Source organism: Oncorhynchus clarkii, chromosome 12 (assembly GCF_045791955.1).
Source record: "Oncorhynchus clarkii lewisi isolate Uvic-CL-2024 chromosome 12, UVic_Ocla_1.0, whole genome shotgun sequence".
Lineage (NCBI taxonomy): Eukaryota > Metazoa > Chordata > Actinopteri > Salmoniformes > Salmonidae > Oncorhynchus > Oncorhynchus clarkii.
In genome coordinates this window covers 28,207,744-28,225,713 of record NC_092158.1, presented here as the reverse complement: position 1 = coordinate 28,225,713, position 17,970 = coordinate 28,207,744, and the positions used below count along the sequence as shown (strand labels likewise).

The window sequence follows — 17,970 nt, the reverse complement described above, 5'->3', positions numbered from 1 at the left end:
CTCCACAGTAAAAGGCACCTGACAGCCCGCTTGTAGTTTGCCAAAAGGTTACCTAAAGACTCTCAGACCATGAGAAACAAGATTCTCTTGTCTGATGAAACCAAGATTAAACTCTTTGGCCTGAATGCCAAGGGTCACGTCTGGAGGAAACCTGGCACAATCCCTACGGTGAAGCATGGGGGAGGCAGCATCATGCTGTGGGGATGTTTTTCAGCAGCAGGGACTGGGAGACAAGTCAGGAAAGATGAACAGAGCAAAGTACAGAGAGATACTTGATGAAAACCTGCTCCAGAGAGCTCAGGACCTCAGACTGGGACTAAGGTTCACCTTCCAACAGGACCTTGATCCTAAGCACACAGCCAAGACAACGCAGGTGTGGTTTTGGGACAGGTCTCTGAATGTCCGTGAGTGGCCCAGCCAGAGCCCGGACTTGAACCCGATCAAACATCTCTGGAGAGACCTGAAAATAGCTGTGCAGCAACACTTCCCATTCAACCTGACAGAGCTTGAGAGGATCTGCAGAGAAGAATGGGAGAAACTTCCCAAATACAGGTGTGCCAAGCTTGTATTGTCATACCCAAGAAGACTCAAGTCTGTAATTGCTGCCAAAGGTGCTTCAACAAAATATTGAGTAAACGGTCTGAAAACTTAAGTCAATTTTATATCTCAGTTTATTTTATAAATTAGCAAAAAATTCAAAAAAAATGTTTTTGCTTTGTCATTATTGGGAATTGTGTGTAGCTTGATGTAGGCAATATGTCTATCAACATGTCTTAGACAGGCGATTCAGAGTCATCTTCCAGCTAATTGGTTGGCCTTAGCCAATCAGATCTACTAATGAGTGTCTAATTGATACTCAGCTGGAGGTAAATCCAGGATGCACAGTGTGACTCCAGGGCTGGATTTACACAGGCAGTCCAATTCTGATCTTTGCACCATTATTGGCAAAATGTCAAGATGCAATTAGTGAAAAAATATCAGAATTGGGCTGCCTGTATAAACGGGAGGATCAACGTAGGAGGATCAACGTAGAACAACATTGTAGTAGAGGACTTCATCCTCTCTCCCCAGCCTAGTAGCCTGTACTGGCAGGTGGATGACCTCCTCATGTTTGTTCAGCAGGACACTGATGGTGCTGCAGTCAGCACACATGTCAATTATCACCAAACAAACACACTAGCTAGTGTTAGAGCTGGGCCTTTGCAGTGGGGAAACTGCACCAGCTAGCACATTTCACCAATTCCTTAATTTTAACCATTTCCTCAAATTTTAAGACAGAGTGGTATAATAACGGCACTTATCCTAAAATGGAGCCTCATTTCCTGTTCTCTGGCTTATTCTGATTAGGCTTTAGATATTGAAAATTAAATATTAATACTGGAGGGTTTTAAGAATTCATTAAAAAGGCATTATTTTATAAGTAGGCAAATTATGTTGAACAATAATAAAACAGCCAAAGGGCTCCCTAAATGTACACATTTTAATCCATTCATCATCTATTTGTATCTATCCATCTATTGCCCTGTGAAGTATATTATGGGTAAATTGGAAATAAAATACAGATGTAGGATCTTAGTTTGATCACTCTTTTGTTGCTGAGAATTTGCCTGCACAGCAGGAAATGCAAACTTGATCAGACTTGAATTGCCCTAACGAAAAATGTATCAACCCCTACAAAAAATGTCTATTCATTATAATCCACACAATAATTCACATTTCCTGTTGCTGCAGGATTATTTTCCTGCTGTAGAAAACTGTCTCAAATGAAGATCCTACATCTGTAACTACACATCAATTGCATTCAAAAGAGTATCATTCATAGCCAGGACAGACAGGCTGCTTTAGACCTTGGAGACCGCATCAGGCGGCAGTGGCAGATGTAGAAGCCTCAGCTTTGACATGCAGGCTGTTCCAGCAGTCAGACAGCAGAGGCAGACACATATGAGGGATCTCTCTTGGTTGCTACCTTTAGCATTAATCAGGCTCATCATCACTGGAGCTGCCTGCTCTGAAGTCTCTAATCTGGGGGCGAAAAAAGTTAAGTCTGATTCAACAACCTCCTCAGTGTACATTTCCCTCACAAGAATGGCATGGTAATTCGGCAGAATGATAAACATTTTTTTTTGTTTCTGTACTGTGGGGTTGATGACAGAAAGGCTCCGGATGCAAAAGACAAAACAATGAGACGGAATCAGTCAAAGAACTGTTTTCCACTGGAAAAATAATACAAATTGCAATAATACAATTCAATCAGACACGTAAAATATCCTATATCCAAGACAATAAGGCCCACAATGCTTCAAAAAGATGTCACTTTCTGATGCAGACAGGCTGACAGTCTTGACTTGAGCACACTTAGCACCTTTTTTCTATCTAGAACCTTAAATGGTTCTTCGGCTGTCCCCATAGGAGAACCTTTTGAAGAACCCTGTTTGGTTGCAGGTAGAAACATTTTGGTTCCAGGTAGAACATTTTGTGTTCCATGTAGAACCCTTTTTTACAAAGGGTTCTACCTAGAACCAAAAGGGTTCTCCTATGAGGACAGCCGAATATTCCTATTGGAACCCTTTTTTTAAGAGTGCATAGTCCAATCAGATGGACCAAATACAGACATACGATACACCCCAAAACATCAAAGCCCACATCATTCAGAAATCTAGACAACATAGTCTCTTTAAATAATGACCCCTATAATCAGACCATACATTCAGCCAGCACTGTCGTTACAGTGAGTAACTTCCCTGATCATTAAAACCATCATCATTACAGCCAAAAAACATGAAGTAAAAGTAAAAGGACACAAGCTAATATCTAATGATAAACAAGCTAATATCTAATGATAAACAAGCTAATATCTAATGATAAACAAGCTAATATCTAATGATAAACAAGCTAATATATAATGATAAACAAGCTAATATCTAATGATAAACAAGCTAGCATCCTAAGAGGAATACACACCACGGTATTCTGTCTAATGCTCTTAATTCATCTCATATTTAACAGTTTGGTGTAATCCTTCCCTTTGATGTTTTCCTGATGAAATTGTTCAAGCTCGTCTGCTTTATTTAGACTGATATGGCTCGTACGTTTCCATAACGGAGTCTCAGTCAGTCATTAGGAGGGTATTTGATGTGTCCGTCTACCGAGGGTTCGTGTGTCTCACAGCCCCCAATCATCTAGTCTCAGAGTAGCCAGAGGGAGAGGAGGATGGCTCTGATGTCGACACTTTACATTAAACTGATGAAATTAATTCAAAGATGTGAATCCATCACACAATATCAGTCCTGGCATATGGGGGCCGTTAAAATATTAATAATTAATAGAATCATCTTATTGAACCACTGCAGAGCTCAGGTTCTCATTTTCTCATTTTCACTCCTGCCAATTTTCTGGCATGAAATGGAAGGGGGAGAAAACAAATTGAACAAATAATACCTTTTTGGTATGAATTTTAGATTAAGGCTTGTCACCTGTTAAACTTGTATTAAATTACATGATGGACAGTTTGAGAGAGAACTTTATCACCACAGCTTGAATACAAATGTTATATAGAGCATAATTCATATAAATTAGATATATTTGACAATGCAGTGGGATGAAACCCAGAGGTGTGGATTCTTTATTATACTTTTTTACTTTCTACAAGATACTGTCATTGTCTCCTGGAAATCTGATCCAAATGTACAGAACAAGGCAGTTAAAATCACATTTGAAACATGCAAAGAGTCCCTGTACTAACTTTCTTCTGCACAGGGAATATAATCAGCCCATGACTACTTATGTCTGTTTCTGGAGCCCTTCAGACACACAGACAAATGTGGTCCTGATTATTGCCTTATATTTCTATTTAATTGCCCAGGGACATGTTGTAGTACCATATCAGCTAAAGACCCTCTGAGGTGACGAATGGAATGGTCGATAATTCACCAGAGGCTGGGCTTCAGGAGCTAAAAGCCAAATGCATTTACACAAGATGTCCAGGGGACCGCTGTACATGGCCTAATCTCACACCAAATCCCACAAGACCACTCCTGGAACGGATCCAGGCCAGTTTGTTATGTGGCATTCCACCAAGAGAGGAAACAAACTTTGTTGTTTGTGTACAGCATAGTACTTACTCTGTACACATTGGCATGAACAACTTAAACAAATAGATTTTGCATCATTGTATATCAAAACAAGGACGCAAAAGATTGTTCTAGTTCTGATAAAGTATTACACTAAATAAAACATAAAGACAATATAAAATGTAGTAAAACTTTAGATGGCAAAACAGCTCTGAGCTACATTTGCAATATCTTTGTAAGATAAATACAATATGCTGTAGTACATGGATTGGAATAAAGTCAAAACACATTTAGGATGTAGATCAACTCTACAACATTTTGTCTTGTAACAAGAATACTGTTCAACCCATCGACAACATCTATACTGTAGACCTCATCCGGAAAATGAAGTACACATGAGCATCATCCATTAATGGGAAGCATTTTGGGATTATTTATACCGTCTGTTACACATCAGCTATTTAACCCCTCACTTCAAAACATTCAGTGAAGATTAATAAACAGAAGTACTTATAAAGCATGAACTGGATTGAGAAATGAAGAATACATGAATTGATAGATAAGAACACATACTGTATATAAAGCTACAGTATGAAGCTTGAACTTTTGAAACACAGGGTCAAATTGTTTTTGGCAAATCCTTTCTTATAAATCCATTAATGACCGAGTGAGTTACTCCTGTAGTTTTGTTGCTGGGAGCTCAATCCAGGCGAAGCATTAATGTATAATCTGTCACAAAGTCTCACTTTACAAATAAGGAGATATTGATCGGATGGGAATCTTTTCCTTCGATAATTTTGTTTGCGGAGTTTTGGCTGTTTCAGCTCTGAATTTCTCAGGAACATAAAAAAACGAAACCCTTTGGTGGTGCAAGGCACAGGGGGAGGTGATACATACAGATGTATGTTACTGCTATGATTGACACCAGTGAAAATGTAGGCTCATGCAGGGTAATAGATACACACAGCGAATATGACTCAAGATGGAATTATTGTACAGCTATTCTAGAATCAAATTATCAATATTTCCTAGGGTCTGCCTAGAATGTACTGTAGTTAGCCATCCATCAGAGATACATACTGTTCATAACATGAAAGTGCCCATGTACTACTACTACTACTACTACCACCACCACTACTACAACTAAGGTGTTATGATTTCTAGCACTGCTGGCCAAGGGTATAACCTCAACTATTATCTTGAGGACAACCTCACACATGCATGTGACAGCCACAATGGGGCCTAATCCATCAATGTTTGGCATTAGATATCGTTGTGTTTGTTCTGAAGGGGTACAGAAGCCTAGATCGAAGAGGAGGGTTTATGGCAATCAACCAAATGTGCTGTATGATATATGAACCAAATATGCTAATATATAATGTACATGAATATATTAATATATGAACCAAATATGCTAATATATAATGTACAGCCTGACCATAGCAGATGTTCAAATAACACTTCCAAACCCTTGAAGAACTGGACAAAGCCACTCCTTTCCAAATCAAAGAATAACAAGAAGCCTTTTCATTCATTCTTAGCCTTCATGCTTGTCTATGGTGCATAGCATTCATTTCTACACTCATCCACAGTGGTTTTACATGCATGGTAATCCTTTACAGATCAATAGTTGTATTTACCCGACATAAGCTGTGAAATACCAGGAGAGGACAGAGTACTGTGACATCAAGTTGCCAAAATATAACAAGAGCAATTGGTTTCTTCCAAGGGAGTAGAAAAGGCCAGATCCGTTCAGAGTAAACTGATAAATACTGCATTAAGAAACAGTGATAATATTTTTCTACATGGGGAGGAATAGCATTAGATACTTTAATAGTGAGGAGCCAAGACATTAACTCAGGGAGGGAGGTAAACTGCATCTGAACCTCCCTCTGCGCTGCAGCTCATTAAAATTTCAGATCACATACCTCATCAGTGCCATGCCAGTTCAAAACACCATCCTGCTCTTCCTTTCCATTGGTCTGTCAGTCTTAACAGATCAGCAGGAGTCAGGGACGGTAAGAGAAAGACAAGGCCCACCATATTCCCACTTCAAACACAGCCTTTTTCCCACCACACAGCAATATTTATTCCCTAGAGTGATAATCGTTCTGACTGAGAATAAATAAATGCTGAGGGACATTCTGGTGCAGAAAAATACAATAAGGCAATATTAATAATAAAGCAACAACAATGACAACATTGTCTATGTAATGACCTCAGCGATTAACGTGGTCATGCTTCCCAGCAGATATACACTGACTGTACAACATTAGGAACACCTGCTCTTTCCATGACATAGACTGACCAGATTAATCCAGGTGAAAGCTACAGTATGATCCCTTATTGATGTCACTTGTTAAATCCACTTCAATCAGTGTAGATAAAGGAGAGAAGATAGGTTAAAGAAGGATTTTTAGGCCTTGAGACAATTGAGACATGGATTGTGTATTTGTGCTATTCAGAGGGTGAATGGGCAAGACAAAATGCCTTTGAACAAGGTATATATGGTAGCTGCACTAGTTTGTGTTAAGAACTGAAACACTGCTGTTTTTTACACGCTCAACAGTTTCCCGTGTGTATCAAGAATGGTCCACCACCCAAAGGACATCCAGCCAACTTGACACAACTGTGGGAAGCATTAGAGTCAACATGGGCCAGCATCCCTGTGGAATGCTTTTGACACCTTGTAGAGTCCATGCTCCAATGAATTGAGGCTGTTCTGCGGGCGAAAAAGTAGAGGGGGGCGCATCTCAATATTAAGAACGTATTCTCAATGTTTTGTACACTCATTCACAAATGCACATTTCTGGCAGGATAAATAGTCAATGTGAAGGCTAAGGAGTACATTTGGATGGCAGTAACATTGCATCACAGCAGACAGTACCCTCCAGTCCACAGCTTACACTCTCAAAAACAACTCATCTGCATCTGTTTTATTAATAATGTTCTCTGGTGATGCTCTATTTCTTCCATTATTACCACAAAATGACACCATGCATGAACCTCGTGTAAAAGCACTTTGAGACAAACATTCAAAATAACAAGCTGATATAAATCAGCAAGCTGATATAAATAATCATACTTGATTTATTCTCTCCTCCACATACTGTATGTTGATATATATATATATTTTTACAGCTGTTGGAGACCTGAAATGGGTAACTAACACTGCTGTCTGAATTCACATTTTGAATGGACCTCAACATGAGAAATGAGGCTGCTACAGACTCACTCCTTTCTCTCATCAGACTTGACCCTGGAAAAGGTTCCTCACACAAGCACACTTAATTTCACACTAACGTTCTGCCTCTCACTGAAGAGTGTGCATAGCGAATTAAGAGCGTGGCATCCCTGATACAAATATCACTTCTCTTGACGATCAATAGACTGAGCCTGCTCATTGTTTGCTTTCATTACCCGCTGAATGAATCCCCGGGTCTTCAAGATAAATACATACCCCAAAATCATTATATTCCTCAGTACACACTGTCGCAGTACACACACTGTCACTTTATGGTGTATAGTACAGTAGGTCCCAATGCCTTGAGGACCTTGCCGTCTTACAAAAGGTTTTACCTGACACCTTGCAATAGTGGTCACTATGGAGTTCTTGGGTTAACATCATGGACAGATTTGGTGGAAAACATAACAGAAGTGTTTAGCTTTAGTGCAGAGGGACCCATTTTAATTATTTTCATAGCAAAATTATGGGAAAATAGTGGGATTCACAGCTACCTATTGAACAAAGCTCAATCCTACGTACAGCATAGTTATTAACAGGTTATGAACAAAAAATGTGTTATTGTTTTATACATTTTGATGAAATGATAAGAACACACAGACAGTGGGATATGTAAATAAATGGTGTATAATCCCATGATGTTGCATTTCCCGTGCCGTGTGGTCTTACCGTTCTCACCGTCTGACTTCCTCTCCTGCTCGGTGTCAGTGAGAGACAGAACAGAGTTGGCTCTGCTGGACAGACAGGAGCTGTGCTCTGATTTAATCTCCTGCATCCAGAGTCTTAGGGCGTGGTCGGGCGAAGTCCCACCCTCTGTTTCTGTCTCCACATCAGAGCCCATGCCCAGTGGGTAGCCGTGCTGGGGGGTAGAGCGAAGCTCTGCCTGGTAGTTGGGCCGCGCTAGCTGGGTGGATTCACAGAAGTCCATCTCTAGGAGAGAGAAAGGAAATAACAACATCAAGTCACATACCTTATGTATAGCAATATGAACTTGTTTATTTTCATTTCTCCGCCAGTGTTTTATGTTGTTGTATTATTTCATATATCAAAACAAAGAAGTATACTGTACACTGCAGTAAGTTCATCACCGAAGAAACAAATAATATATGAAATAAACAGGCACTGCAAGAGCCAAGAGGACACTATTTTGAAAGCTACAGTACTTGGTAGAACTGTTGTAATGCTACCGATAATGGAACGCTACCTTCTTTGGACAGATATTGTCAGAAAATACTTTAGAATGTAATACTTTCAGGCTTTATTTAAACCATTTGGCTATTCATTTAAATTCACAATATACCTCTAAATGGCTCACCTTTAAACACCAATCATTGAACAACCATCTACAGATTATTCTAACTAAATGAGAAACAAAGACTGTTTCTATTCTAATAAAAGCGTGAGATAATTCATAGTGACATATGGTTTCAGGGACAAAATGCTGTGAAGTAAATTGAGTTTTTCCCATTCTTAGATCTCCCAAATAAGGCAACGGAAAGAGATATTTTTGGTGCTCAGTTACATATCCCTTGGGGAAGTGCTCAACAAACATTTGAAAATTGTTTCTAAGAGTCAGATTTCTTTACAGAGAATGGGCTTCATAGGTATCACAGTATCCACTATGTTGTCATACTCTATTTATTGAAAGGTAGCTGGTGGCAGTGAAAGCAGATTTGCAAAGGCTGTTCTAGAGTGCAACATGTCATATTTTTGTCAATGCACATCATTTTGAAACAATGTTTAGCCCACATTTTGTGTTTGGTGAACAGAACCATTTTATAACGGAGAAACAGAACCATTTTAAAACATGACATTTTACTACTGCACGTTGATACCTATCAGTATACTGTGTGGTACATTGACCTACACTGGTATAGCCTGGGTAAAACTATTTCTGCTCTCTTGCCAACTCCTTATAGAATTGATCCTTCGCTAAGCCCCGCCAATCGCAGTGCTTCGTTGGATAGCAACTGTCATCAACCAGGCTCAAATCTGACCTGCCTCAGACAAACTCATATTTCACATACAAGGTTTAAATGGCTAAATAATTGATAAGTGCACCAGAGGTACTTGCGACTGTGATTCCTGAAATGCAGAGCCTATTTTACGAATTCAAAACACTAGTTAGTTAGCTAGCCAGTCAATATAACTTGTTTTATCCAAATGGATGTTAGCTACCTAAGTTAGCTATATTATGAATTTAACTCTCATCTGCTGTCAACATCAAATTGTAATTGTCACATGCGCCGAATACAACAGGTTGTGACAATTACAATTTGAAGAGTGAAGAGTGTGAAGGAATGTGAATGTATGTGTGTGCGTGTGTGGGGGGGAATGGATCAATATACATGTGTGTGTGTGTGTGTGTGTGTGTGTGTGTGTGTGTGTGTGTGTGTGTGTGTGTGTGTGTGTGTGTGTGTGTGTGTGTGTGTGTGTGTGTGTGTTGGAGTGCCAGTGGAGTATGTGTGGGGTCAGTGGTTAGAGTTCAGTGAGTGTACATCGAGCCTGTGCAAGAGAGTCATTGCAAAACATTATAATAGATAATAATTAAATAAGGGGGTCAATGCAAATGGTCCGGGTAGCCATTTGATTAACTGTCCAGCAAACTTAAGGTTTGGAGTAGAAGCTGCTAAGGAGCCTTTTGGGCCTAGACTTGGTGCTCCAGTACTGCTTGCTTTGACTGCATGCTGACATTACCGAGCCATTCAGTGGCTAGTCACACTAATTTACCAGGTTCCTGTGAAGCAACTGTTATGACAGTCCACCACAACATACCAGAGAGACAGACGCCTGATTAGCAAGGAGTAGTCTGTGTTTAAGGGGGCGGGGCTTAGCTGAGGGTTAATTGTCATGCTAAACACATCAATGGGCGAATTTGTTTTGCATGGCCCAGTGCCCCGGTTTTGCTAATTTTCGACCATTCCATTGGTCCTAAGGAGAAGTCTCTTGCCTGATAACAATCATGTTTGGCTTGACAATGACAATAGAGCTGGCAAAAGCACAAACCGATCTGGGACCAGGTTAAATCTGGTACATTCTACCTACCATTTTCTGCAACAATATTTACATTAGTAGAGTGGTACATTCTCTTTTTCTCTCTTCATTTGATGTTCCGAAATTGGAGAGGCATTGTGGAAGTGTGTGGATGCTGTGAGTATTCCCACAGAATGAGGCGTTGGGAGCACCATCTGTTTTCACCACCTCCAGATCAGGGATGGGTGAACAGTAATTCCCCCAGTTACCTTTCAAGACAGAATACAATATGATATCCTTCAAAATAAATAATTAAAGACTAAGAATACTAATTTTAACTCACAAGCCAGATTTCTAGGTCATTGTTGGCATGGCACAAAAAGGCAAGTTTTGTTTTCACTTGAAATAGCAGCAGAAATACTCTATGTCACGAAGCATTTAATTGACTAAATCTGGGAAAATTAGACACACTTCTTCCACGTCAGCTTTGCACCTCTATAACAGGTGTGACCTTGAGAGATATTAACTTGAGCTGTGAAAAGTGTCTATGTATATCCTTTGCAAAAAATAAATGAACCTACTCCAGAGAGGATGATGCATCCTATTTGATTCCTAATCTGTTCTGTACTGTTTGGTCAAATCATAACTTCCAACAGTTACAAAAAGAACAGTGCCCAAAGCTTCAGCCATAAACCCAGCATGTAGAAAGACCAAGGTTTAATCTTTCATTATGATTTATCTGTTTATTTGTTTATTGGGATCCCTGTTAGCTTATGCAGAAGAAACTGCTACTCTTCCTGGGGTCCACAAATAAACTCAAAACACTGATAGACAAGGATAGCCACACACATTTAAAATAAAGCTATATACAAACAATGCAACTAAAAAATACAAATACAAAAATAATGTGCGTGTTAGAGTGTATCTGTTTTTGCATATGTTTGTATGTGTGTCCCCTCACAGTCCCCGCAGTTCCATGAGTTGGTTTTTTTATCCCTTTTTTAAAGGTAATTTTGCTGTTTGCATGAGTAATTGGAGATGGAAGGGAGTTCCATGCGGTCATGGCTCTGTATAAAACTGTGCATTGACTTGAATTTGTTTTGAACTTGGGGACTGTGAAGAGACCACTGGTGGCATGTCTTGTATGGTATGTATGGGTGTCTGAGTTGAATGTTTTTGAACTTGGGGACTGTGAAGAGACCACTGGTGGCCTGTCTTGTATGGTATGTATGGGTGTCTGAGTTGAATGTTTTTGATAATGCAGACAATCTGGAATTTATCACAGTATTATTTCTCATAAAAAATTGAAAAGAAGCCGTAAATCTCTCGCTAACCCTCAAACGGAAAGACTGGCATGCATGTTGTTGATGTTAGTTGTATGTGTAGTTAAGGGCAGAGCCAGCTGCAGCTTTGCTAGAACTTTCTTTGCTCCACTTGATCATATTACCAGACAGTAATCAAGATGGGAGAAGACCAGAGCCTGAACAACTAGTACAGTTGATTTTTGTGTAAAAATGCATAACATCTTTTTATAAACAGACATACCCCTCCCCATCTTCACAACAACTTTGTCAATATGAATTGCCCATGATAATTGACCATCCAATGTTTTACCTAGGAGTTTAGCTTCCTCAACATCCTCAATGGTCACAACCCTTATGTAAAACTCCAGGTGAGGTTAAGGTCTTAGAGAATTTTGAACGAAATACAAAGCTTTTAGTTTTAGAAGTATTTAAGACCAGTTTATTATTAATCACCCATTCTGATACTGACTGTAACTCTTTATTTATAATTTGTGTGAGCACACTGGCTTTGGGTGCTGACATGTAGAGTGTGGAATAATCTGCATACATACAGTGCATTCAGAAAATACTCAGACCCCTTGACTTTTTCCACATTTTTTATATGTTACAGCCTTATTCTAAAATTGATTAAATAGTTTTTTTTCCCCTCAATCTACACAAAACATCCCATAATGACAAATAAAAAACTGAAATATAATATAACTGAAATATAACATTTACATAAGTATTCAGACCCTTTACATTTGTTGAAGCACCTTTGACAGCGATTACAGCCTCGAGTCTTCTTGGGTATGACGCTACAACCTTGGCACACCTGTATTTGTCTTCTCTGCAGATCCTCTCCTGCGTTGTCTTGGCTGTACACTTAGGGTTGTTGTCCTGTTGGAAGGTGAACCTTCTCCCCAGTCTAAGGTTCTGAGCACTCTGGAGCAGGTTTCTATCAAGGATCTCTCTGTACTTTGCTCCATTCATCTTTCCCTCGATCCTGACTGGTCTCCCAGTCCCTGCCGCTGAAAAACATTCCCACAGCATGATGCTGCCATCACCATGCTTCACCACAGGGATGGTGCCAGGTTTCCTCCAGATGTGACACATGGCATTCAGGCCAAAGAGTTCGATCTTGGTTTCTTCAGACCAGAGAATCTTGTTTCTCATGGTCTGAGAGTCCTTTAGGTGCCTTTTGGCAAACTCCAAGCAGGCTGTCATGTGCCTTTTACTGAGGAGTGGCTTCCGTCTGACCACTCTACCATAAAGGCTTGATTGGTGGAGTGCTGCAGAGATGGTTGTCCTTCTGGAAGGTTCTCCCATCTCCACAGAGAAACTGTGGAGCTTTGTCAGAGTGACCATCGTGTTCTTGGTCACCTCCCTGACCAAGGCCCTTCTCCCCTGATTGCTCCGTTTGGCCGGGTGGCCAGATCTCTGAAAAGTCTTGGTGGTTCCAAACTTATTCCATTTAAGAATGATGGAGGCCCCTGTGTTCTTGGGGACCATCAATGCTGCAGAATTGTTGGTGTCCTTCCCAAATCTGTGCCTCGACACAATCCTGTATCAAAGCTCTACAAACAATTCCTTTGACCTCATGGCTTGGTTTTTGCTCTGACATGCACTGTCAACTGTCGGACCTTATATAGACAGGTATGTGCCCTTCCAAATCATGTCCAATCAATTGAATTTATTACAGGTGGACTCCAATCAAAGAAGGGGTCTTTCCGAATGCACTGTAGTTATTCTAGTTTCGTGTAAGATCAGTGGCAAATCATTTGTAAAAAATAAAGAAGAGTATTAGCCGAATGCAACTGCCCTGAGGGATACCGTACTGTTCTTATCTGATGTTAGAGAAGCTTCCATTGTAGAACACTCTTTGGTTTAATTGGATAAAAACTATACAACCATATGATGGCAGGTAATGTAAAGCAATAGCCAATCTGTTTTTTTATAACAATGTATGATCAATAACATCAAAGGCTGCACTGAAATCTAACAATTAAGCTCCAACTAGCATCTTATTATCCATTTCTTTTAACCAATCATCAGTCATCTGAGTCAGTGCAGTACAAGTTGAGTGCCCTTCTCTATATGCATGCTGAGTCAGTACTCAACTTGTTCTCTGAAAAAAGAGCGTTGTATTTGGTCAAACACAATCCTCTCCACCAGATTACAAAGAACAGGCAGTGAACTGATTGTTAGAGCCAGTAAAAGGTGCCTTACTATTTTTAGGCAGTGGAATTACTTTAGCTTCCTTCCATACCTGTGGACACACAATCCTTTAGAATTTGGTTACAGATATAGAAAATAGGGGTGGCAATACAGTCTGCAACAATTATCAACAGTTTCCCATCAATGTTGTCTATACCTGGTGACTTATTACTGATGGATAACAATAGTTTTTCCACCTCTCCCACAATAACTTGACCAAATTCAAAACAGCATTCCTTCTCTTTCATTATTAGATATTTTATAAAAAGTGATGATGGTTCAGTGTTTAATGTTATCATTTCACTTTGAGTTGTTTCTACTTTACTAGTGAAATAGTGGTTGAAATGACTGGCAATATCAACTTCAATGGTTTTCTTCCCATAATATAATTTAAGGTACTCCAAAGTATTTTTACGTTGTGTTTTATGTCATTTATCTTTCTTTGGTAATATAATTTATTCTTATTTTTGTTAAGTTTAGTCACAACATTTCTCAACTTACAGTGCGTCAACCAATCAGCTGAGCAGCCTGACTTGTTTGCCACCTCTTTTGCATAATTTATTTGAACCATACAATTGTTCAATTCATCATCAATCCATGGGGCTCTAATAGTTATCACACTTAGTTTCTTAACAGGTGCATGCTTGTCAACAATTGGAGCAAAGCTTTGCAGCATTAGTGAATATATACATTGCCAGTCAAAAGTTTGGACACGCCCACTCATTCTAGTCCTAAAATGATCTACATTGTAGAATAATAGTGAAGACATCAAAACTACGAAATAACACATGGAATCATGTAGTGAGCAAAATAGTGTTAAACAAATCAAAATATATTTTAGATTCTTCAAAGTAGCCACCCTTTGCCTTGATGACAGCTTTGCACACTCTTGGCACAGTCTTGAAGGAGATTCCACAAATGCTGAGCATTTGTTGACTGATTTTCCTTCACTCTTCAGTCCAACTCATTCCAAACCATCTCAATTGGGTTGAGGTTGGGGGATTGTGGAGGCCAGGTCATCTGATGCTGCATTCCATCACTCTCCTTGGTCAAATAGCCCTTACACACCCTGGAGGTGTGTTTTGGGTCATGTTGAAAAACAGATGATAGTCCCACTAAGTGCAAACTAGATGGGATGGCGTATTACTGCAGAATGCTGTGGTAGCCACGCTGGTTAAGTGTGCCATGAATTTTAAATAAATCACTGACAGTGTTACCAGCAAACCACCCCCACGCCATCACACCTCCTCCTCTATTCTTCAAGTGGGAACCACACATGTAGAGATCATCTGTTCACATACTCTGCGTCTCATAAAGACATGGCGGTCGGAACCAAACATCTCCAATTTGGACTCATCAGATCAAAGGACAGATTTCCACCGGTCTAATGTCCATTGCTCATGTTTCTTGGCCCAAGCAAGTCTCTTCTTCTTATTGGTGTCCTTTAGTAGTGATTTCTTTGCAGCAATTTGACCATGAAGGCCTGATTCACACAGTCTCCTCTGAACAGTTGATATTGAGATGTGTCTGTTATTTGAACTTTCTGAAGCATTTATTTGGGCTGCAATCTGAGGTGCAGTTAACGCTAATGAACTTATCCTTTGCAGCAGAGGTAACTCTGGGTCTTCCTTTCCTGTGGTAGTCCTCATGAGAGCCAGTTTCATCATAGCGCTTGATGGTTTTTGCAACTGCACTTGAAGACATTTTCAAAGTTCTTAAAATGTTCCAGATTGACTGACCTTTTTTACCAAACAGGGCTATTTTGACTGACCTTTTTTACCAAACAGGGCTATCTTCTGTATACTTGGTTCTCTCATTCCTCCCGGGCCTTTGGGAGTGAAGGTGGACAACGAGCCTGTTGTAGCAGATGTAAGCAATGTTCCCATGCTCTCTGGCAGCTTTCATAGCTGGGATAAGTTCTTTCCGACTCTGGCGCACAGCTTCAGAGAAGTCCTTGTTGAGGAAGATGTTGGTTCCTTTCAAGTTATTGGCTCTCTCCAGAACAGCCATCTTGTACTTAAACCTCAGGAACTTAACCACTATTGGCCTGGGTCTGTCACCTAGGAAGGTTACATATTTTCCAGACCAGTGGACGCGGTCAACATCAATCTTCGTAGGATCCATTTACAGCTTTTCAGTGATAATTTTCCTTACTTTCTCATCAGACTTGGCCCAGTTCTCATGTGAAAATGATGGTATGCCATCCACAACGATGTTATTCCTCCTGGAATGTCCCTCAGATCAGTGGTCACCAACCTTTTCTGAGTCATGATCACTTTCGAGGTCGAAAAGCAAGCCGAGATCTACGGCTCAGATATGTTTTTAAACATGACGTATGTTTTTTTTTTTACATTAACCTAATATAAACAGTTGTGTGGGAATGAAGTTTGTGCAGTAGGCCTAATACATTATACACTAGGCTACCTGGGTAGGCAGTTAGCCTAGTGGTTAGAGCATTGGGCCAGTAACCAAAAGGTTGCTAGACTGATCACGTCAGTGATCTTCAGGTTGGAAAGCCGGTGCAATTGCCCCATTCAATTGCCCCTGTTCAAAAATATTTTTCACAGTAGAATCTCTTTATATTACTTGTTCCCAGTTGTCTAGAACACACTGAAGTCAGAAGATGGAGATTTACGAGTTCTCAGTTGTTTTAAACACGCGTCTTAGCAGAGGGAGGGAGAGAGCAGCATAGGGCCAATTGTGCGCCACCTCAGGATCAAACCCGGATCTGTAGTGACGCCTCTAGCACTGTTATGCAGTGCCTTAGACCGCTGCTCCACTCGGGAGGCCCAGTGCAAGTGGAATTAGGGAGATGTGAGTTTTATGTTTTGTAATAGTGTTTAATTTTTTTTTAACATGAACTCACTCATAAAAACAGCAGCTTTTTGCTGTATTCTTTAACAGTCTCTCTGTGGTCATGGTTTTATCAGATATTCAATCTTGTGTAGACTAGTATCAAACTTTGCTGTGGCCGGGGTTGTGGAAGCTCTGTAGGCACCGTCATTTGAGCTACCCGATTGGCTAGTGCAGTAGGCACACTCTTTAGCCACAGATCTCCCGGTCTGCCCGGTAGGTGGAGTTAGTCTTTTCATACAAATGAAATGGTTCAAAATAGGAAAACTTTGCTTACCCAGTGCACAGGGCTTATGAATCAAGTGCACCTACCACCAACAGCACAAAACAAAAAAAAGGTGCACAAGCCTTTATCGTTGGCTTTTTTACAGAAGTTTGGTGATCAACTAGGAATGCCTTGAGGAACGATCAGTCGATCGCGATCGACCGGTTGGTGACCACTGTCCTAGGTAGTCTATTTTCCCAGTCATTGATAATGATCAATGACTTTCGTTGATAATGATTCACAGATGTCATCTCAAAAGGACTTACAGTTTATTGTCATCTTGCTGCTAGTCTATTTCAGGACCTCCACCTCTTCCCTGTGAAGGAGGATCAATCTTTATCAACATTTACACTGCTGAGCATGAAATGACCTCACCTTAGAGATAATTTGTGATAAAGACTGGGTCACATAGCTAAACCAGAATAAAATATAACAGAGTACCTTCACTTAACCCTTACACACAAAGATGAACTGTACATTATCTAATTAGATTATATTATCAAAACTATACAAAGAGTGGTATGTAAATTATTGCAGATACCTGAGACCTGTTATACTGTATAGTGATACAACAACAAAAAATTAATTAAATATATTGATCATTAAAAGAAATACACTACCTGTCAAAAGTTTTAGAACACCTACACATTCAAGGTTTTTTCTTAATTTTTACTATTTTCTACGTTGTAGAATAATAGTAAAGACATCAGCAATATGAAATAACACATATGGAATCATGTAGTAACCAAAAAAGTGCTATACAAATCAAAATATATTCTATATTTGCGATTCTTCAAATAGCCACCCTTTGCCTTGATGACAGCTTTCCATTCTCTTGGCAATCTCTCAACGAGCTTCACCTGGAATGCTTTTCCAACAGTCTTGAAGGAGTTCCCACATATGCTGAGCACTTGTTGGCTGCTTTTCTTTCACTCTGCGGTCCGAGTCATACCAAACCATCTCAATTTGGTTGAGGTCGGGTGATTATGGAGGCCAGGTCATCTGATGCAGCCCTCCATCACTCTAATTCTTAGTAAAAAATAGCCCTTACACAGCCTGGAGGTG

At 40.0% G+C, this 17,970-nt stretch overlaps 1 protein-coding gene across 1 annotated transcript in view; it reads right to left on the bottom strand.

Annotated features, from left to right (window-relative positions):
- LOC139422968 (teneurin-1-like) overlaps nt 1–17,970 on the bottom strand; it is a 226,980-nt gene that overhangs the window by 171,283 nt on the left and 37,727 nt on the right. The window contains exon 3 of the mRNA XM_071174499.1: nt 7,984–8,244. Within this exon, the coding sequence (XP_071030600.1) occupies nt 7,984–8,244 (261 nt within the window). The remainder of the gene's footprint in view (nt 1–7,983; nt 8,245–17,970) is intronic.